Raw genomic sequence first — 24,079 nt, 5'->3', positions numbered from 1 at the left:
CAAAATAAATTACTAACTGTGGTTATAATAGGATGGCAGGGCAGTAAATGGGTGACTTTGTCCTTCAATATTTCAGTTTTTCTTTATTTGCATTACTTTTATAATACAAACATTTTAAAATTAAAAAAGAAAATAAATGAAAACTTAGAAAATATGAACAAAGTATGGACATCAGTTAATGACAGTATATCAATATTGGTTCATTAATTGTGACAATTGTACCCTACTAATGAAAGATGTTAATAACAAGGGGAACTAGGCATGGAATATGTGAGAATTCTGTGTACTATCTTCTCAATTTTTCTTTAACCCTTATTCTAAAACAGTTTATCTTCAAAATTACAAAAACGTAAATAAAATAGAACAGTATTACATTTGTTTGCTCAATATATGTTTGCTAATATTGGTTAAATATTATCAAACGTGAGTTTTCAACGTATTTTTTAAAGATCAAGAAAAACTGATAGAAGCCAAATGAATAGAAGAACTTTGTGAATAACAAATGCCAAATTCAACAAACCAAATAAATCAAATGCCACTTCCTTTTTTTAAATGTTGTTTTACTCTTTTAAAATTTTTATTTATTTATTTATTTTGAGGAAGATTAGCCCTGAGCTAACTGCTGCCAGTCCTCCACTTTTTTGCTGAGGAAGACTGGCCCTGAGCTAACATCTGTGCCCATCTTCCTCTACTTTATACGTGGGACGCCTGCCACAGCATGGCTTGCCAAGCGGTGCCGTGTCCGCACCCAGGATCCAAACCAGCGAACCCTGGGCCGCCAAGAAGCAGAATATGTGAACTTAACCGAACCCTGGGCCAAGAAGCAGAATGTGTGAACTTAACCGCTCTGCCACCGGGCTGGGGCCGGCCCTCAAATGCCACTTTCAACAGCTAGGTGTTAACATTGTTTGAGTTTATTCATTGTTAACATACAAAACAGCTGAATAAGTCAGGGTTCTACCATAGCAACAGAACCAGTAGGAGATATGTATCTATATGGTTATGCAGATAACAGACATTTATTTCAAGGACTTGGCTTACATGATCGTGGGAACTGGGGAAGTGGCAAATCCAAAATCCATAGGGCAGGCCAGCTGGCTAGAAATTCTCAGGCAGCAGCGGAAGCTGCAGTTCACAGGTGAAATTTCTTCTTACTCAGGGAAACCTGGGTTTTGCTCAAGGCCTGTCAGCTGATTGGATGAAGCTCACCCAGATTAAGGATAATGTCTTTTACTTAAAGTCAATTGATGGAAGATGTTAACTACAACTACAAAACACTTTCACAGCAACAGTAGAATAGTATTTAATTGAATAACTGAGTACTATAGCCAAGTTGACACATAAAATTAAGATTTTATTTTTTTCCTTTTTCTCCCCAAAGCTCCCTGGTACATAGTTGTGTATTTTTTTTTCCTAGTTGTGGGTCCTTCTAGTTGTGGCATGTGGGACGCCGCCTCAGCAGGGCCTGATGAGCCGTGCCATGTCCGTGCCCAGGATCCGAACCTGCGAAACCCTGGGCTGCCGCAGCAGAGCACACAAACTTAACCACTCGGCCACGGGGCCGGCCCCTGACATAAAATTAACCATCATAGTTCACCCCTTCTCAACTTGGCACCCACGTACATCTCCTTAAACCATATTTAATCTCCAAATAAAATAGCAAAGTCATACTTCTGCCTAACATGATACAACTGTCCTGTGTGCAACCAAAAACATGCTCTTTCTCAATAAGATGATACAAAGTCTTTGGGTGATGTTCACTCTTCTCCTTGACATCCTGTAACTTAAATACTATGATATAAAGTTAACTATTATTAATACATCTTATGTCAGATGATACAGGGATAAGAGAAGGATGTAAACAAAAATATTTGCTACATACATACGTTTGTAACTTTTATGGACTCAATTATGTCCTCCTCCAATTCCTATGTTGAAGCTCTAACTCCCAATGTGACAATATGTGCAGATACAGCCTTTAAGAGGTCGTTAAGTTTAAATGAGGTCATAAAATTGGGGCCCTAATCCAATAGGACTAATGTCCTTACAAGATGAGGAAGAGGGGCTGGCCCAGTGGCACAGCGGTTAAGTTTGCATGTTCCACTTCGGTGGCCCAGGGTTCGCCGGTTCGGATCCCAGGTACAGACATGGCAATGCTTGGCACACCATGCTGTGGTAGGTGTCTCACATGTAAAGTAGAGGAAGATGGGCACGGATGTTAGCTCAGGGCCAGTCTTCCTCAGCAAAAAGAGGAGGATTGGCAGCAGTTAGCTCAGGGCTAATCTTCCTTAAAAAAAACGCACTTCAGCTGGTAGTGATTCTTTGCCTGGTGGGGTGACCCAAACCTTCATTCCTGAAGGGTCTAGACCATTAGTAGTCCTGCCTGGGTTGGCTTGTTGTAGTTTTCTATTGACCTTAATCATAGGGCGTGACCTCTAGGCCAGCAGAGCATAACGTCACGGGAACCAGAAGCAAAAATCTTGCTAGTAGATCACTTGGGATAATAGTGGGTGCTGCCACTCCCATTTCTACCCCCTAGATTCTTGGACTTGTAAATCCTGATTATAGGAGAAACAACGACATGTGTTGGATGCTGATTTAGAGCATATACAGCCTCTTGGAGGACATGGCCCCAGCCCTGAAAGGCACTACCACCTAGCTGGCACTGGAACTGAGTCTTCCAAAGGTCATCTCAGCATTCTATTGAGCCAGCTGCTTTAGGATGATGGGAGACGTTGTGAGTCCAGTGAATTCCGCGTGACCGAATTGCAGCGCCTCATTTCCTGGTAGATAACATTCTACAAATCTGCAGATGGTAGTTTTGGCAAAAACGTTGCATGCAGGGAAGGCAAATCCATATCCAGAGTAAGTGTCTATTCCCATAACGACAAAGTGCTACCTCTTCCAAGATGGAAGTGGTCCAATGTAATCCACCTGCTGCTAGGTAGATGGCCGATCCTCTACGCTGGGGAATGGTGCCATATTTGGGATGCAGTATTGGTCTGCTGCTAGCAGATGGGGCACTCAGCAGTGGCTGTGGCTAGGTCAGTCTTGGGGAGCGGAAGTCCACGTTGCTGAGCCCATGCCAAAACTCCATCCCTGCCATCATCTTAGTCCCCACTACACTCCACTGTCTCCTGGATTCCCCGCCCCCCTCTAATCTGAGTGAGACCTGCCAAATATCCTTGCCACTGAAATGTTTATTTTGGCCTTACATGAAAATTAAGGGTAAAGTGAGTTATTTTCTACATCCATGTCTCTCTCAAATTTTATCTTACTCGCTGTCTGCCTGGCCCCTAGCATGTCTGAGTTTGCAACCTTGCTCCACCCGTTCACTCTGGCTGATTTTACAGCTTCAACTACCAGCCAGACACCAAGAACACGCTAATCTCTGTAAGATGAGCCCTCTCTAAAGGGTTTCATCTCTTATCTCAGCAACAGCTAGATGTATCTCAGATACTTCAATCTAAACACACCTGAAATTTAATTATCTTCTCCTCCAAAATTATTTCTGTTCGCCATTCAAGTTTGAGTCTATCCACTCAGAGACCAGCCAGAAAAAGTGTCCCAGAGATCCCTTTCTTCTTGCTCCCTACATCAAATTAGTTGGCAAGCCCTATCAATTGCACCCATTAATGTAGTTCATGTTCATTCACTCCCATGCCTCGTCTGCATGGCTCCCACTGTCGTAGAGACCCTGATCACTTCCGTTTAGGTCCAGAGTCAGCAAACTTTTTCTGCAAAGGGCCAAGCAGTAAATATTTTAGCATTTGCAAACTATGTGGTCTCTGTGACAGCTACTAAACTCTGCTGTTGCAGCATGAAAGCAGTCGTAAACAACACATAATTGAAACAGTGTGGCTATGGTTCCGAAAAAACTTTATTTAAGGACACTGAAATTTGAATGTCATATACTTTTCACAAATCACAAAATATTAATATTTTGATTTTTGTCTCCAACCATTTAAAAATATAAAAATCATTCTTAGTTCATGGACAATATGAAACAGGTAGCCAACTAGTTTACCAACCCCTGCTCTGGATTATTGCGTTAGTCTCTTAATGGGTTCTACTCCATCCGCTTCCTCAGATCCTCTTTAGGTGTTCTTTGTTTTTTTTTTGAGGAAGATTAGCCCTGAGCTAACTACTGCCAGTCCTCCTCGCTTTGCTGAGGAAGACTGGCCCGAGCCAACATCCGTGCCCATCTTCCTCCACCTCATATGTGACACGCCCACCACAGCATGGCGTGCCAAGCGGTGCCATGTCCGCACCTGGGATCCAAACTGGAGAACCCCAGGTCACCGAAGTGGAACGTGCGAACTTAACTGCTGCGCCATCAGGCTGGCACCTAGGTGTTCTTGTAAGACTGATTACACCGTTCCCCACTGACTCCGCTGACTTTAGTACAAAATCCAAACTCTTCAGTATGACATACAGCTGTAAGTTCTGGGTCCTATTTACCAGTTTCAGCATCATCTCTATCCATACCTGCACCAAACTATACATAGTCCCCAGTAGATGTCAGGCTGCTTCTTCATACTTGCTGCCTTTTTTCCTACTGCCTGCCCATCTTTCAAGACTGAATTCAGGTACCATCTATTTATGGTGATATTCCTAACTCATTTCCCTCCAAGAAAGAAGTCCCTCCTTTGTACTCCTGTTATATCTCACACATATTTATACCACAGCTCCAGGAACACTTTAATGCCTTCCTTTGTTTACACAGCTTCTTCTCCATACACCATAAAAATACCTTGGTATAAAAAGCGTGCATAATTCATTTCTTTCTCCCAGCACCTGACACTTCAGAGATGATTAAGAAATTTGTTGAGTGAAGGAATTAATGGATTCCCCAAAATATAGCATGCACAGAGAAAATAATAATAGCTACCTTTCTGATCAGTTCATACAGATTACCTCATTTACCAGTTAGTTACACGAAAGAAACTGAGGCATAAAAATGTGAAACTACTTGTCACATAACTAGTGGGTGGAAAGGGGATTCAGATTGAGGCTGTCTGACTCCATGTCTAAAACAGAAAAGAATGTGACAAAGGTCAAAGGAACTTGATTTCAAGATTCCTGGGCCTTTAAGAAAAATGCAAGCTGGCCTACTGGGGTGCTGGGAATGCCTTCTGTCTAGATCCTGGTGGTCATTACTTGAGTTGTACACATAAGTAAAAATTCATTAAGCTGAACAACTTGAGACTTGCTCACTTCCAGTATGTACGTTATTTCTCAATTTAAATTAAAAAAAAAAAAACCTTTGCCATATTGCCTCTTCTCTCTCTAACCCTTTCTAGCACCTTCAACAAATGCTTCCTTAAATTCGAATTCCTTTTTCAACGTCCTGCTGTTTGCCTTGGCTTGGAATGCTTTCTTTTATGCGATCAAACTTATTTGCTCCTAGGAGGCAGGAACCTCTTGCTGCCCCTTCCTCTAATCCGTTTATATTAGAATACTCTGGCATCCTGGAAGAGTCGAAGTACAACATTTAGATGCAGTATTTCTAGGGTTAACAGCTTTATTTCATCGCACTACCATCTAATTAGAACAACTAAGGTGCTAGATTTTTCCCTTTATTCTCCACACCAGCAGCTCTTCGCTTCACCTTACTCAACTCCTCCCACAATCGCCTCCTTTTGTAAGTTCTTCTTCTTCATTCTCTAACACCTACCGAGAAACTGAGAAGCTTATTGTCTTCTGGGCCAATAATATCACACTGTTCCAGAGCAATTTTATACATTTGCTAAACTTTGGTAGACATTCCTAGATGTTCCTTCTCTCCCTGGGGGCTGGACTTAACAGGGGTGAAAAAGAAATCTCTTTTTACATTGGGTCAAAGATCCCCTGAGGGTAGGGTGGGAAGAGGGAGTAATGCCCTGCTATCAACATGGCTCAGGGTCAGGACTCCGACAATTCAGTTTGATGGTTTCTCCTTCTGAACTCTTCGCTAGGAGACTTTAGAATCTGGTCACATAATAATTTAGCCCTTAAATATTAAAAGCCTTTGGTTAGCATAAGATCTGACAAATCCAAAACTGAATGACAAGGGAGAAATTTGGGTGTTTTTTTTTTTTGAGAGTTCTTGTAATTCTCCAATTTTCTGAATATCAATATTTTAGCCACTGGAGCTGATTCATTAATTTAATAAATATGTATTAAGATTTTTTCCCTGCTGCCAAGCACCATATTCCAGAGCAGTGCCTCTCACCTTAGGGTGACCAAGATTCAGAGATTCTTAAAAGACAGATTCCCGGACCCCCTCACAGAGATTCTTATTCAACAGCTCTAGGGTAACACCCAGCCCAAGAATTTGCATTTCAAACAAGCTTCCAGGTGATGCTGATGTTGCCGGGAAAATGGAACTAAGCTTTGAGTAGTATTGCACTTGGTTATATTAACAAACCAGTCCCTTAAGGAGGTATCGTTCCAGCCCAGAATCCAAACACGAAAAAAAGTACATAAAATGCAAAGTGACAACTGCTGTGGGAGGAGTTGGGCAGAGAAGAGGGGAACCTAATTCACTGGGAAAAAGGAGACTATAGATGGTGACACCTGATCCGTGTCTTGAAAGATAACTAAAAAGAACCGAGCAAGGAGAGGGGAGAAAAACCCTCAGGACACAGGGATTCCTTGGGTAGAGCAATTTGCCAAAGCTTGAAACTGGCTTGAGAGGCAGGCAGAGAGCAAACTGTGAGCTTACTTAGAGAAGACTTAGGCAGAGGGAAACCATAGCTGAATTTAAGGTAAATCACTTTGGTGCACTTGTTGGTTCAGCCTGTGGAAGGTAGACCGGAGGTCTACAGAAGTCTGGGCAAGAGATGATGCCTGAACAAGGGTAAAAGGAGTGGTGTTGAACATCCAGGGGACAGACTGGAGAAGTGCTAGGAAATAAAACTATCAGGACAGTTATTGATTGACTGAGTAAAGGTTTGGATGGTAGAAATAGGAGTCAATGATGTCTTACATATATTCCCATTAGATGAATGTTTTATTGAACTTCAAAATTTTTGCTTATGGTAAGGTCATTGATGAAACAAGATTGGCCACGAGTAAATTACTTAAACTGGATGATAGATGCATTATAAGGTTTATCATATTGTCTACTATGTAAATTTGGTTTTTCAAGAGAAGGTTCTTTTAGGGGGAAAACGTGTGTTCATGCTGTTATAGCTGCAATAGGCAAAATAAACAGAATATGCTATGTAATTCCAGTTGTGACCTCTAAACCAGCAGTTTTGGTGGTTGTGTGTTTCGTCTTTACAATAGGCAATTTGAGAGTAATCCATCTCCCAGAGGAGCCAAGATCCATGATTTGTTGCAGATTCAAGTGGACTCTTTCAGAAGAGCTCCAGGGTCAATGAATTCTGTTTAGGGGACTGGAGGCAAAGAGCATTGTTTTTTAAGGGTTATTTTACATATCACATTGAAGCAAACAATGTTTAAATGTAAGGAAACGGCTCCTACTATTTATTTGCTTACAAAGCCCTAGGTCTCATTTAAACAAATTCCTTCATTAACAAATAATGATGATGTGTTTACTATTTGCCTGGTACTATTCTAGACGGGTAGTTCCCAAACAATAGCAGGGGAAAGAATCACCCCGAGAACTTCTTAAACATACATTCCTAGTCACCTCCACCAGAAATTCCTATTCAGGAATTCTGTGGCAAAACCCATCCATCTGTGTCCCTAACAAGCTCCCAGGTGATGCTGATGATGCTGGTCTATGGACCACACTCTTTCAGGGCTGGGGATACTACGCGAAACAAAATGGAGAAAAATTAAAATAATTGCCCTCACAGAACTTATATTTTAGTGGTAGTGGGAGATAGAAGATGATGATAGATAGAGATAGATAGATAGATTGATAGATAGATGAATATAGACGGAATATATATTATGCAAGATGGTAATAAGTACTATGAAGAAAAATGAAGTGGAGAAGGATAGGAAGGGGGAGACATCATTGAGGAGGCAATATTAGAGATTTAAAGGAGGGGAGAGATCAAGCTGGTTAGATTTCTGGGAGAAGAACAGATCAGAGATAAAATCAAAGTAAGGTCAAAAGCCCTGATGCTGGAGCTTTCCTGGCTTGTTCCAGGATCAGGAAGGAGGCCAGCTTCATGAGGGTGGAGGAGAATACAAGAAGTACAAGGCCAGAGGAAAGCTAATGTACTTGAGTATTTTGACTTGTCACTCTGAAACTGAGAAAGCCAAAGGAAGATTTTGAGCAATGGAATAGCCTGGCGTGACCCGTCTTAAAAAAATTCATTCTGGCCGATAGGTTGAGACTCGATTTTAGGAAAGCTAAGGTGTGAATAGGGAGACCAGTCCGGAGGCTGTTGGAATAATCGACGTGATAGAAGGTAGCTTGGATAGGGTGGTGCCCTGAAGAAACCTAGAAAACATCGAGGGCAGCTTGTGTTGGCACACTTACCAATCTGAATTTACTGTTTTGCCAAAGGATGCAGACACTTTCAAGCCCCCAGCTCTCCTGTGACACAAGCCATAATAAAATAGATACATGTTCTTTAAAAGAATTAACCGTTTCTTACTACTCTGCTAGTTCTCCAAGCCCAAATCCAGGTGATGATCAAAAACTCATTCAAACAGCGGAAAAAGGAAAGCTGTGGAGGAAAAAATTTTTTAGAAAAAAGCAATTGGATTCTAGACATATGTTGACGGCATAGTCAACAAAGATGGCTTTAAGATTTTGGTCTGAGCAACCAGAAAGATGGAATTGTCATACACTGAGATGGAGAAGACTACAGGAGGTGTTTGTTAAATCACGAAATATACGACACATGTGTGTGCACAGATGTTGACAAGAAACAGTTACTTATAGAATGGGTTTATTAGGTAGAACGAAACAATGTAAAGAAGAGAGGAACAGGAGCAGAAACTTACATGAGAACTGAATAAAAAGAAAACAAGTGAATGCCTATCTGTTTCAATATACTCAAGCAAACTCAAGTGGACAATGGAGTGAAGAGTAAAAGCAATGATAAATCAATAATAAATCATGGGGCCGGCCCCATGGCCGAGTGGTTGAGTTTGCGCGCTCCACTTTGGCAGCCCGGGGTTTCGCTGGTTCGGATCCTGGGACATGGCATGACACAGACATGGCACCGCTCATCAAGCCATGCTGAGGTGGCGTCCCACGTGCCACAACTAGAAGGACCCATAAGTAAAAATATACAACTATGTACCGGGGGGCTTTGGGGAGAAAAAGGAAAAAAATAACATCTTAAAAAAATAATAATAATAAATTCAATAATTCTGCCAATGATAAATCAGAAATAAATTTGATAATTCCACCTGTTTGGTGTAATATCCTATTCCTGAGACTTGAGGGTTGGTGAAGACTATATTAATACTCATTATGATTGTCACTTCCTCCTTACCTAGACAATTCAGCAAAATTTGATAGAAAGGTAGCAGGACCTGGTCTCTTAAAAGATTGTGTGCCCTAAAATGCATTTCTTATTTATAACTGAGGAATAAATCATATCTGTGAATTATTTTTCATTTGTAACATTCAGCCTTTTTCCCCTTCTCATTCTCTGGTGATGCTCTGAGAAAAATAAAATCTAAAATCAAGATTTCATTGAATCACTTCGGCATTTGTGGCCCTGAATTCTAGCACATTATAACACACCCCTCCTCCACCCACACAGCCCACCCCAACAAACCCAAGGTCTCCGACAGCTTCGGAAGCATTCTCAACCTTATTCAAATAGCTGCCTTGGGCCAAGAATGTGGTAAGTCTGCCTTCCCGCCACCAGCCCCCTGCCCTTTGGTCTTTCACTCCGGAGGCTCTTCCCCTAGATACAATGGGACGCGGCTTGGGGGATGGGGTGAATTCGTCCCAGGCTTTCCTGCCAAGCCCCTGGTCAGCGAAGAACAAAGCTTCTCCTGCCCGCAGTTTAGAGAGCTGTGGGCAAACTGAGGTAATTTGGTGGGCTTGACTGAACCAGGAAGTCTAGTTTTCCCCTTTTTTATTTATTCTTTCCCCCAGTTTGATTGAGATGCAATTGACATATAACATTGTACTAGTTTATGGTGTACAACATAATTATTTGATAGATATATGTTGCGAAATAATTACCACAGTAAGTCAACACTCATCTAAATAAATAAGTTTAGTCATCACCTCATATTCCCGTTTTTAAAGAAATTATATTTTATTTCTAATGAGACAGGGACTATCTGCCTAAAGAACAATGTAGTTAGTCACCGGCAGCATAAGAACATTTGGGTCAACCATGGTCCGTATAGGTGACAGTGGTTCCATAAGGTTGGTACCCTATAGCCTAAGCGTGTAGCAGGCTATACCACCTAGGTTCATGTAAATAGAATCTATGATGTTCACACAATGATGAAGTCGTCTAACAACGCTCTTCTCAAGGCTATCCTCCATCGTTAAGCGACGTGTGACTGTATTTCCACCCACCCTCTTCTTGACGTTCCTATTCCAAACTCTATTGCCTTCCAGAATGATAGTCTGAGAAGACAAAGAAAAGGTTACATAAAATTTCATCCCTTGTTTGGATGCGGCAACACTCCTTCGCTCACAAGTTGGCATCTTTGCCTGGTGAACGAAAATCAGCTTGCATGGGAGCAAAGCCAGCAGCTCCAGCTGGAGACCCGCGTAGCAGAGTGCATGGGAGGATTAGCCAAGAGTTGCATCTTACACAAACATATAACTGGAATTTGCTATGGGTTTACTTTTAGGGGTGGGTGATTGGAAAAAGGGAAGAAAAGTTAGGTTTCTTGAGTGTTGAATTTGGGAATGGGGAAGAAAATTGAAAGCTGTGAACTGTTATATTTGTCCATAAATATTTTAGTGCTGGAACCCAACTCTAAAAACTGTTCCTTTGGAAGGCATACCAAAAAAACAAATTGACAGAGTGGGGATGGAGTGGGGTTGAAGGACATGAAAGGATCGCCAGGCTAGAGAAGGAAAAGTTGATTAAAGAGCGAGCCAGGGGGAAAAACAGCCAGAAAAAGACGTGAGCTTGGGAAGGAGGGCTAGGAGGGCAAAAATTGATTCTAAAAGGAACGCGTCACAAACGCTTGGGCAGGTCTGTTACGGGACGGTCATTTGCCTAGAGGGCGTTCTTCTTTGCCTCCCTCCTTTCACTTGGGTGGATTTACAGGTCAATAAATGCCTTTATTTCACATCTAGTAATGTCCCAGGTAAAACTAAAAGGGGGTGCTTTCATTCTATCATGTTGCTCACTGGATTAAAATAAAAATTACAGCACAAAGGTAATTTCAAACTTGGAGGTCATGGGCGTGGGATCCTAATAGAATTCCTATTAACAGCCACTGTTTGTAGATCACTGACACATCAAATATTAAGAGTACTTAGTGCTTAATTTTCCTTAATTATTACTTTCATCCTTACTTACAGATGAAGAAACTGAGATTTACTAAAGTAGCTGAGCCAAGAGTCTATCCAGAACATGTGTATAAAAACTAATTAAAACTCTTCCATAGTAATGGTATAACCTCTAATTACTACAGGGCACCAAAGTGCCTTAGGTCCGCAGCTCGCAGCTCCTTTCCTCTGGCTTTTGTTAAAAATAAGATAACAGTCCTGGTGGGGAGACTTGCCTGCCTTTCTGAAAGCTAAAAAACAAGAAAGAACTAAAGTGGGAGTTGAAAACAAGTATTTATTTTTAACATCAACTGATGCCTTAGCAACATACAATATGTCTTTTATTGTGACCTTAGGGTGAATCAAAGAGGAAAATGGAGCTAGTGGAAGCTTCTGCCTCCATTAGCCCGACTGAGACCCCAAAGGGTCTCAGATCAAGAAATTAATTGTCCTGGTGGGAATTCCAATCACCTGAGGTAGCCTCAGAAATTGGGGGTGCATCTTTGATCTTAAAAGGTGGAAACATGGTGAATCTACAGGTACTCAATTGCTGGGTTTATTTTGTCTCCAGGTTCTGTAGCCCCAGTTGGCTAGTTCCCCACCCAGTCTGGGTTATTCGGCAGCTACCTTTTGCATTACAATGGCCTTGGTGAGACTGGCAGACAGGATTAACTGAGAATTCGCAAGGGTGTGAGTGGGCGTTGGGCTGCCAGGAGGGGCGGGTCTACGTATGGTTGAGCCTTCCTTATAAATCTGGAGCCTCCAAAATTCTTACCTTTAGTGAGAGATTGGGCTGAATGGCTTCTATTACTGCAGAGGTGACTCGCTAAATCCTGCCTTTTTGGTAACTTCCGTTTGGCGATCTTCATATTTCTCTAAGGTCTTCTGCCTGGATACTTAAGCCTGGGCCTTTTTTACAATCTCACCCTTTGGATTCTTGCCCTCTCCTTCAACTTAACAGCATGAGTGTGGATCCCCATCTTGCCCAAAGCCTGCCTTGCCCTGAAGCATGCAATTCTAGGGGATCTTCACCAGTGCCTGAGATTTATGGGCCTGAAGAAAATTACGCATCCTTGCAGATGTCGTCTGCTGAGACACCCCACATGGAGACTGGTAAGAAAAAATTGAGTCCTTGAAAGGCTAATTTCCTTAAGGGAAAGAGAAAGAAGGAAGCGGGAGGTAAAGGTCATCCATTTCCCTCTTGAGCAATTATAGCCCATTAATACAAGCGGGTGTCATTATCTATTAATCCTCTTTATACCTCTCTTTCAACTGTAACCTGGTGGCATATGCCCTTTCACTTATGTCCCAGGTGTCAGGAGTTTTGGACTGAGGCGAGGGACACAGGACTCAGTAGTCCAACTGTACTGTATATCTGAGAGTTTACATGTGCGGCCACTGGAAACAAGTGTCTGATAAGTAAGCTGATGTATAAATCTTGGTGCCAGGCACACAGTAATAGGAAATGTTGCTGCTGAGCCACAAGTTATAACATCACAGCTTGGGGGGGGGGTGCATCATCTTTTTGGTTTGTCTATTCAAGGAGTACCAGAAACGGCTTGGCCAATTATGTGAATCTCCACCTTGTGGAAATGTTTTACCTTTCTACAACAGTAGCAGTCGGCTCCTCTCCCACCCTTTGGATGTGTGGGTGTCATTGGGCAGCTCCGAGTTTGTGAGTGCCTACTATTCTCAAGCCCCCCAAATGCAAAGGAAGCGCTCACCTCAGTTTATGGCAGATAATTCCAGAAGCTTTATTCTGCTGGCAGAGTGACTAGATCTCGGATTTGAGATCCAGTTTGGCTTCAAAACCTATACTCTAGTATTTAGGCCTCCAAATGGTAACTGCGAGTGTGGGGGAAGCTCGGGATACTGTTGAAGCTGCTACCACTTTTTTGGAAATCAATTTGGTAGTAGTTGTTAAAGAGGTAAGCCAACCTTTACCCAAAATGCCAATTTTAGCATTTACAGTATAAAATAATAGCTCAAATCTATCTATATTATGGTTACATCTGTAAAGCTAAGTTGTGGAGAAGGGATAAGTAAAATAATTGTTCTATCTTTCACGGTTAGATTTTCATGTTACTCCATTTTCCTAAACTTTGTGTTAATGTCCTTTTATAACCTCAAACGTTGAGTATACAGTGGGGTTTGTAAGAGAAATATCTTGGGAGTGAGCAAGTGGGCATGTCCTTATTAGCAAGCCAAGTGTAAGTTTTTATAGATAGTTAATTTTTAGGATAAACCCCACTTCCAGTCATCAGTTGAGGACTTTCTTTCCTTCTTAGATCTACTTGCAAAAAGCACGAGATTGTGGATTTGCGCCTTTTATTTATTTTATTTATTTTTTTGGTGAGGAAGTTTAGCCTTGAGATAACGTCCGCTGCCAGTCCTCTTTTTGCTGAGGAAGAGTGACCCCGAGCTAACATCTGTGCCCATTTTCCTCCATTTTTATATGTGGGACACTTGCCACAGCGTGGCTTGATGAGCGGTGTGTAGGTCCCTGCCAGGGATCTGATCCAGTGAATCCGGGGCAGCCAAAGCGGAGTGTGTGAACTTAACCACTACACCACCGGGCCGCCTCGAATTTGTGCCTTTTAAGCCTGTCTATTTATTCCACTACTAGGGTAGACGTGGAGTTGAGCACTGGGAATGCCTCAGTGCAAATTAGGGCATAGTGCCTACTAATGCTAGGTAATAGAGGAAATTTTCCGTTACACAGTCAATGTACACAAAGTTCCATGCTAGACAATTTTTATCTATTATCTCGTTTTATCAATGAGGAAACTCTGAAGGAGAAATAATTTTGGAGAAGGGGTCACAGAGTCAGTAAAAAGGTAAAGTCTGGATTGAAACGGAAGCCTATCGAAATTCACATTTCCTGCTAGTCCTGGTATTTAGAACGGGGCAATAAACTGCTGATTTTATAGGGTCCCCAGAATCTGATCATCAGTTTTAAAAATCATGTAGATTGATGAATAAGGTTACAAAAGAAAGTTATGGAGGGAACACAGCAAGTGGGAGTCAAGTGATCGTTTTGACCTTTATGAGCAGCCAGGATGTGGGCTCCTGAGCATCAGTTTACAGTAAAAATCGGTAGTCAAAAGGTTAATCTATGATGTTAACCATGTGCATTCTATGTGAAATGGTGACAGTGGTACACTTACCGGACGGTACAACTGTTGGCAAAGCATTCAGGGTCACTTACGAATTGTTACTTACTATCTAGCTCTAACGTTGTGAGGACTTTAAAAGTGCTTCGAAAACAATAAATTTGTAAATGTGATTTAATGTTTGAAATGTTTTAGAGAAAAGCGTCATTTTATTCCCAACAGTCTCTCCTCTGCCTTCCTCCATGGAAGAACTGCTCATTCAGGACAGCCCCGATTCATCCACCAGTCCCAGAGTAAAACCGCTGCCCGCTTCCGCAGAGACGAGCGAGGCAAAGAAGGAAGAGAAGGTCCATGGCAAGAAACAGAAGATCAGAACCGTGTTCTCTCAGACCCAGCTCTGTGTCCTCAATGACAGATTTCAGAGACAGAAATACCTCAGCCTCCAGCAGATGCAAGAACTTTCCAACATCCTGAACCTTAGCTACAAACAGGTAGGACTGTTTTGTTTTGTCGTTGTAATAAGAAATAAAAAATAAAGCTAATTTGCAGGTGAGCATTGCTCACATCTTTCTAGGTATTCTGTGTTTATGCACTCTCCCTACAAATAATTTAATATGAAAGTGGACTCTTTTTGTAATGTATTTCATGACCCTTTTTCAGTAAGTGCTCTGTTGTGGGACTATGCCATAAATTAGCCACTTTCCCTTATTGCACAAACCAAAATTGTGAAAATGTTTGCAATTTTTCCTTAATTAAAGGAGGAATATAATCCCATCTTCCAGGGTAGGAGAATGCCTAACCAACACTGGTTCTCATTAAAATAAAAACTGTGTATTTGATTACTAATGAGGATAATCATTTTTCATGCATTTATTGCTCATTTTATTCAGTCAAATATTTTATGGGTTTCTATCACTAGTGCCATACTTAGAAAGTCCTCTACCCCATGATTTTATAATATATATATATATTCTTCTAGTCCTTCTGTGATCTCGTTTTCTAAATAGTTGTCCTAGTGGTATATTTCATAATTCCTGAATTAAAAGACCACCATCACCACATTAAATGTAAATGTGCTTATATGAAGGGGGCTTTTTATTGCAAACATATAGTACCTTTAAAGATTTTATTTTTCCTTTTTCTCCCCAAAGCCCCCCGGTACATAGTTGTGTACTTTTAGTTGTTGGTCCTTCTAGTTGTGGCATGTGGGACGCCACCTCAGCATGGCCGGCTGAGCAGTGCCATGTCCACCCAGGATTCGAACTGGTGAAACCCTGGGCCGCCGAAGCAGAGTGCATAGACTTAACCGCTTGGCCATGGGGCCGGCCCCATATAATACCTTTAACTGTGGCTAATGGCATGGGTAAACCTTATGAAAAGGGAGATGAATAGACATTTAAATGTGAAGTCCTGGTTCGTAGATTTGCAGTGTCTTCTCTAACTGGTTAGGTTTATTAAACAAAAAGCAGCCAACTGACTTGAGGGGCTTGAAAATTCATTCATGGGATATTGGTTCAAGATTTAAGAAAGGACTCTAGAAATTCAAACTCGTTCCTGAACTTCAGATGGTGGTAGTTGTCAGGAAAAAAAAGGTTAACTGTATTGTTTGATCCTTAGCACATCCGCATTACTAGTATTTTATGCTTTCCTGTCACCTTTTTCCTGCAGGTTAAGACCTGGTTCCAGAACCAGAGAATGAAATGTAAGAGGTGGCAGAAAAACAACTGGCCGAAGACTAGCAACAGTGTCACTCGGGTAAGAGGAAACTTATTTTTTCTGCTCTTTCCTTAGGATGACTTTTTAGCTTTATCCATTGCTGAAGAATACAACCCAACCACAGACAATTCTGATTTTCCTTGTACCGTTTCCGTTAACCCACCATTCTTTTTCCGAAGGGCTCAGCAACTACAGACTACCCGGGGCTCTATTCCTACCACCAGGGGTGCCTGGTGAACACTGCTGGGAACGTTCCAATGTGGAGCCACCAGGCCTGGAATAACCCAGCTTGGAGCAACCAGACCTGGAACAGCCAGTCTTGGAGCAACCATTCCTGGAACAGTCAGACCTGGTGCTCCCAAGCCTGGAATAACCAGGCTTGGAACAATCAGGCCTGGAACAGTCCGTTCCACAGCTGTGGAGAGGAATTCCTGCAGCCCCAGATCCAGTTCCAGCAAAATTCTCCTGTCAGTGACCTGGAGGCCACCTTGGAAACCGCTGGGGAAAGCCATAACGCAACACAGCAAACTGCTAAGTATTTTAGTACCCAGCAAATCATGGATTTATTCCCAAATTACCCCATGAACATACAGCCTGAAGATATGTGAAGATGGCTACATTGAATCTCGATTTGGGCAGTGGCTATATTACTTCTAGGATTTTTCTTGATATTCTGCTTCTAATTATGCCCATTGTGTCAATCTGGGGAGTCGGGAGAGTATGACGGATTCTAGAGGGCTCGGTAGCCTTGGCTGCTGTGGCCAACATGGTAACAGGTGTCTCTGGCTGCAGATAACTAGATAGAATACTAGTTTGGATGTCTTTAGGGTCTAGAATCTACTCTCTAGGAAGTAACAGTACAAAGACGGGTGGTGAAGGATTATCCTATTTTCTGGGATTGGGAGACTTTACTTCTGAAAAACCTCACTTGTTAAGGTGAAGGGTTAAGCTATTAAGTGCTTCATTAATTTCCTCTACCCCTTTTGCTCTTTTACTGCAACCCCTAATTTGTTCTTACTCTAGTGCTTGTAGAAAGAGGCTTTATATTTTTGCTGCATCATGATAATAATAGAACCAGTTTGGCCAGTTGGTTTGTAAGTTTAAGTACAAATAAATAAAATATACATTTTACCTTTAGTTGTCTCTATCTTGATTTCACCCAGTGGCTCAAGGAGTAAAAATTTGACTAAACATGGGTCTTAATTACATTTTTTGAGGTGGGGGGGAAATTAACTGAAATCTTTTAGCTGTTAGGGAGATTGCTATCTTAGAAATGAATAAAGGAAAGGTAACCAAGTATACAATGCTGGGTGACTGATTAACCAAACCTGAACAAAGCTATTTACTCCCTGTGTGTGTAATGTTACTGAAACGATAAAATTTATGGTTATTTGCAGTTAAAGAAGAGTGCCACATCTGGAAAATATGGAACGGAGAAGTGATAAGCAGAGATCTTAGGTTTGTAAAGAGGATAAATGAAGGACAGCCAAGGGGAGAGGCAAATGATGGAAGGTGTAGAAGGGAGCTAAAGGAGGAGGGAAAAAGTGACTTATCTCACCCTGCAACTCACACATAGGAAAGGTTCTGTGACTGCTCTTCTGTACAAACACCCTGCCAGAAAGAACTATGTTGAAACAAGCTTATTTTTAAACATTTAAAAAAAATGCGAGCTTTTATTTTTTACGCACTGTTAAATTTGTAGGCCAACTACAAAGCACAATTCTTTTCTTTTTTAACAATTGGCACCTGAGCTAACAACTTGCCAATTCTTTTTTTTTTTCTGCTTTTTCTCCCCAAGCCCCCCAGTACATAGTTGTATATTTTTAGTTGTGGGTCCTTCTAGTTGTGGCATTTGGGACACCGCCTCAACATGGCCTGATGAGTGGCGCCATGTCCACGCCCAGGATCCGAACCGGTGAAACCCTGGGTGAAACCCTGGGCCACTGCAGCGGAGTGCGAGAACTTAACCTCTCGGCCACGGGGCCCGCCCCTACAAAGTACAATTTAATGCGTTATCTTAATGTATGAATCTATAACAGTTTAAAAAATTGGATCAGAGACTGATATATAAGTAAATTCTAAGCCTGGTTTGAATTTTTTTTTTTTTTTTTCAGTTTAAACTATGCTCTTAGCTTAGAAGGAGCTAAGCAGGAATCTTATGAAGTATGCTAATCCTTTTTTTACTGTCCTTACCCCATCCTAGCTTGCCCTAAGTTGATCTGATGGGGAGCCCTCTCATTTCACCACTCTGCCTTCCTGCTCCATGGGAACCTCCAGCCTCCAGCAGCAGCAGAGATGAAGGGAACAACCAAAGCAGTTTTCCTAGTCATTTCCCTCGGTTCCCCCAGTTTTCCAACGTTGCTCTGTAATAGTGTCCAACCCAGTTATCTAGACATTTGACAAAAGAGCAAGTCAGGGATAATTAATTTCTGCCAAGACCTAAGGACAACATGATATTTTCAACTGGCACATGAATTTTGAGTTTTGTGCCAAGCACCATATTATGAACTGAGTAGATAATGGAAACAGTGTTGATTGAGCAGTTAAACTGGCACATGAAATCTCATTCTCTAAGTCACCACTTTTTAGTCTTATAATTCAAACAGATTAAAGTGTGACTAAAAAAACAGAATCTCACTGGTCCTGCCAGTTTTTTCACTTATATTTGAAATGTATAAGTGAAGGAAAAATTCTTAGAAGAGATTGAAGAACTTTTTTTGTTAAAGATCTGTCAACTTGAACAGTTTTACAAAATCCTTGGCTCTAACTAAATGCACATAATGAATTGACAGCAAATTTGAGGAAATAGTAAATGGTGAACCAGAGCCTAGAAATTTGGGAAAATAGCTATTTTAAAGTGACAGAACCCAGGAAACTCCCAAATTTAGTTTTCCAGTACTGAACCATGCTGTGGAACAATTTTTCACACCCTGGTCTTTGCTTTGGATTAAGTTCAGCTGTAAGACTGGGAATAGGCAAGGAAGGGCTGATAAGGAAGGTTTAGAGGCAGAAAAGACAGGAGCATCTATTACATTTAAAGCATCATGCTAGATGATGGAGAAGAAAAAAGAAAGCAAGTAAGAGAAGGAAAGGAAAGAAAGATTGAAAAAGAAGAAAAGAGAAAGACTTGATTTCTGGTGTTCATCATTTTATTTGCTTTTGGAAATTAGTCATTTATGGAAATGCCATTCATCTATTGTTTCTTATACCCAAAAGGTGAATAGTAAAGGTGAAAAACCTAAGGCAGAGAAAAGTAAAATCCACAATCATCAAGGAACCAAGGAAAGTCTTGATTTTTCAAAAGATTGGAACTTTTGATAGCAAAACTTAGAAGAAACGAATTTAAGCAGTAGTGAAATAATGAAGCAAATCAAGTAATCACATCTATTCAGCACATATAATATGGGTGGTTTTATATATGAATTGTAATGGATAGTGTAACAATTATACATTCTCTTCTGAAAGCTTTTTTTCCACTCAGCATTACATCTTTAACCTCTTTGCATGTCAGAATTCAGAGATAATTTAGAGATTTTATATATCTATTAAAAATTGAAAACAGTTTCATTCAAAAATAAGATTTCCTATTTTCCTTAAATGTATTAGCCAAGGTTGAGATAGTTTTTTTCTCAAATATTCTGTCAAAATAATTCTGACATGAAGAAAAGAGTCATTCCCTTTTAAAAAAGCTATTCATAAAATAACATCATTATGTAAAGTTAACTTTGTTGACATCACTGTTAACTTGGATGTCGTCTTTCCAGACATTTTTATGCGTACACATGACACAAATAGAATTAGAATACATTTTTTTCTATCCAAATATGTAATTATATCACGCATTTCGTTCTGCAAATTGCTTTTTCTACTTAATGTATCTTTCCACATCAGTAAATTTAGATCAGACTCATTTTAATTGCTGTATAATACGCATTACTGTACTGCAACTTATTTCTGTTTTCATTATTTGCCACTGCAAATTATGTTGCTATTAACTTTTGCATTATTTAAACATGTTAAGACATTTTTCAAAATATGAAAAAAATGTTTTCATAAACAGAATAAGATTGAACTTTAAATTCACACTTGAAATTGCACACTACTTTTGGATTGGCCATTCCTTTGGTTCTTGCTGATTTCACACCTACCACTGGCTAATTTACTAAAGCACTAATTAGAAAATACTGTTAAAAAAATTAAGAAAATCTATATGTTCTTTAAAACTTAAAAAACAGTTAATACCTAAAAAGATTAAAGCATTAAAGTAAATTTCAGAGCCAAATTTACTATCTGTGTAAGCCACCATAGAAGCTGGAAAAAGTTGTCAAAAAGAATTAAGACAGGTGCAAACCCCATTTAAAAGTTTTGAGCTTATACCCTGGTCACAGGATCACCAAGAATATTTAGTATAAAAAAGGGAGATGAGGCAAAAAGGGAATTAAATATAAATTCACCTGCCAGCCTCTCCATCTTCATATCCCTCCCTTGGAAGATCGTGCTCTCTCCATTCTCCCCAAAGGAGGTGGTGATTACTTCTGATATCATATTTTGGTTACTTTATTATGAATTAGCTTTTAAAATTCACTTTGTCTTGATTTTCAGCTTGCGTCTCCGTTTCAGTTTGTACTTGAAGGGAAGAACACTGGATTGAATGCGTTTGGGTCTTTGAATTTCACAGTCTGGATTCAAAGCTCAGAATGGGAGGAATATAGGCTTTGCGTAGTGAATTTCAAGCACTCAATTCTCGGGAGTAAAGGCTGCGACTGTGAGCCCAAAGGTAAAGGCAGACAACCGCCAGACAGGCATGAAAGTGGGGGAGGACCTTTAGTAAATATTGCATGCCTCCTGGGGCCAAGCGAGCCTGCCTCAAGCAGGAGATACAGGGAATTTGTTAAATAAAGAAGCCATTTGGGGCAGACAAAAGCTTCTGGCACAGGAAGTTAGTTCGACTGAGGATACCGAAATGTAGGCATTTGAATAGGTTCCTCGGGGTGTGAGGGTGAAGTGGAACCTGATTGAAAAGAAGCAGCCGCTGGTGGCGAGGCTCTCCTTAAGCGATTCCTGGTTTCTAGGTAGTTGATGTAAACTCCAGGTCCAGGACAAAGTGTCCTTGAGAATTTTAAAAGGTTGAGCACCTGGGAGATTAATGCAATGGTAGCACTACCTCCAAGTATACTACCAAGCAAGCCATCAAATGGAAAAGCTCACAGATCAAATTAAGATGCTAGAATCATTAATTTAACTCACATGGCACAAAGCATGGGGCATGAGATGGGGCACACTGATGCACTTAGGATGTGTACGGTGCAAGTGGGGTAGGAAGGGTAGCAATATTCATACGACCTCTCTGATGCATGATATGGTTACAAAAAATGAGGACAAGGACTGAGGATGAGAATTTGAGATTGAATTGGGGCCAGGATTCTGCAGAAGGAATGTACCAGGACACAATCGCACCGGCTTGCTCTATGAGAGGCCCCGAGGGCAAGACTGGCCACAGAAGTAGCTCTCCTTAGCTTGATGAGCACCTATAGAACTTATTTTCACTGCTTGGGCAGAATACATGTGGGCTAGAATGGATGTCACCAATGGCTGGCCAATTCCAGAGTCAGGGATGTTGAGCGCCTTTGCCATATAAGGATATTTAAGTGTGAGACTAAGTGTGAGGTGCTTCTAGCTGCTTCCATCGCTTTGTGTCTTGTGTTCTGCGCACATGTACTCTGCTTATCTAAATCTACCACGTAGTACCGGTCACTAACTTATTTACAGTTAATACGCCTTATGTGTTACATAATTTTCGTTTTCTCTTCCATAGTCAAAGTGAACATTCTCAGACAGTTCAGTAAACACACATTACACCAGATTAACTGCACAGTTCTCGTCCTTTCTGCAACTCTCAATCTTCCCTGCTTCTTAGCCTCCCCCAGATCCCAGATCTCATTTAAATCTCATATCCTCCCTCAGTCACTTAATTCTACAATCATACTTAACATTCCCAAACTGCGTAAGGCTTTGCAGATTCCTTCAGCACTTTCCAATGAACCATTAAAAACTGTCCATCCCTGGGGCCGGCCCTGTTGCCAAGTGGTTAGGTTCCGGCACTCTCCTTCGGTGGCCCAGGGTTTCGCCATTTGGAATCCAGGACGTGGACATGGCACCAGTCATCACGCCATGCTGAGGCAGAGTCCCACATGCCACAACTAGAAGGACCCACAACTAAAAATACACAACTATGTACCCGGTGTGGGGGAGGGGGGGGGCTTTGGGAGAAAAAGGAAAAATAAAGTCTTTAAAACAAAACTGTCCAGGGGCTGCCCGGTGGCGCAGCGGTTAAGTGCGCACGTTCCGCTTCTCAGAGGCCCGGCGTTCTCCGGTTCGGATCCTGGGGCGGACGTGGCACCGCTTGGCAAAAGTCATGCTGTGGTGGGTGTCCCATAGGAAAAGTAGAGGAAGATGGGCAGGGATGTTAGCTCAGGGCCAGTCTTCCTCAGCAAAAAGAGGAGGATTGGCAGCGGATGTTAGCTCAGGGTTAATCTTACTCAAAAAAAAAAAAACCCAAAATTGTCCATACCCACTGGTGCCCTGATAAATTCTTATCTCATTAGGTCAATAAAAATGGTTCCTTTTATCTATTGAAACTCTCTACGGAAGAAAAGCCCTTGTTTAATTATCTGCTACGTCAGTCTTTGTCAGGATAAGAAAAATATGATTATTATTCTTAAGTCCACCAATGGCTCGTTACTGTCTTTCCTTATGCCACTTGCATCTTCCAAAAGCATAGTGAAAAATAAAGTGAGTTTCAACTTGGAGAAAATATCTATAAGAGTTCTTTACATTTATACAGCACTCTTTTACATGGGAAAATATGTATAAATTTTGTTTCACATGATCCTTAAATTACACTCTAAGGTTAACTACCATTTATATGTGAAGAAACTAAAGCTCTGAAAGTTTAGGTAACAAATCCCATGTTGTTTCACTGCCTCCCCTTCACAGTCTGAGTCGACTATAATGCCTGTCTCCGTTGAGAAATCTATTTTCTGTCCTTAAGCCATTGTAATAAGTCAAGCTAAAACTTAAAAATCACCTCAAAATTAATGCTTCAGTCGTTCATTCAATTAATATTTGTTAATACTAGGTATCAGATATTTTGCTAGGTGTTGAGGTGAGCAAAATAGACACAGTGCCTGTTTTCTTGGAGGTAACGAATGGTTAAATCCTTTGACCTTAGATATTATCTTACTTGACTCTTTCTAAATGGACATTTATAGCAACTACGTGCCCGGTATTGTGATAACTACTTTAAATGCGTTCTCTCGTTTAATTTTTGTAAAATGAGATATTGTCCTATTAGAGATGATGAGGGTTAGAGCATGAGTAACAACTTCCCAATGGACACACATCCTGAACTGACTCTAGAACTCATAATCTTAGCTATACTTTTATACTAATTTCTCTCCATTTCAGAATGTTGACACCACCTCCAATTTTAGTATATTTTTATTTCTAATTGTATTATACCATTTTTAAAAACAATCCTCTATTCCCTAGGCATGTGAATGCCTCTCCCAGCTTTACAAACTTTTATGGGCTTCTCTTCCTCTGCTAACTATGAACAGTGGTGGTGCCCAGGATTCGGTTCTAGTCTCAGCTTTCATGATTTCCCCTTGTTTTCCACTAGCCCCTCTATACCTCTAGGCTAATTGTTCTCCACTCTGTATCTGCAGTTTAAGAGTCTGCAGTGCCCCGACCCCAGACATATCTGCCTACTTGGTATCTCCATTCATGCTAACCTGACTCAGTTTCCTCGTCTGTAAATAAATATGAGTAATAATTTTCTTACTCTGTTGTGATGCGGATT

General features: G+C 41.0%; 1 protein-coding gene across 1 annotated transcript; it reads left to right on the top strand.

Annotated features, from left to right (window-relative positions):
- The first annotated feature begins 11,930 nt into the window (after nucleotides 1-11,930).
- NANOG (Nanog homeobox) lies at nucleotides 11,931-17,297 on the top strand. The gene is made up of 4 exons (XM_014851002.3): nucleotides 11,931-12,502; nucleotides 14,725-14,993; nucleotides 16,171-16,257; nucleotides 16,398-17,297. Exons 1-4 carry the CDS (start codon nucleotides 12,352-12,354, stop codon nucleotides 16,824-16,826), a joined length of 936 nt encoding a protein of 311 aa, XP_014706488.3. The 5' UTR covers nucleotides 11,931-12,351; the 3' UTR covers nucleotides 16,827-17,297.
- Nucleotides 17,298-24,079: the final 6,782 nt, after the last annotated feature.

The sequence above is a fragment of the Equus asinus genome, chromosome 22 (genome assembly GCF_041296235.1).
Source record: "Equus asinus isolate D_3611 breed Donkey chromosome 22, EquAss-T2T_v2, whole genome shotgun sequence".
NCBI lineage: Eukaryota > Metazoa > Chordata > Mammalia > Perissodactyla > Equidae > Equus > Equus asinus.
Note: the sequence above shows the minus strand (reverse complement) of the source record. Positions and strands in the feature narration are given on the sequence as shown.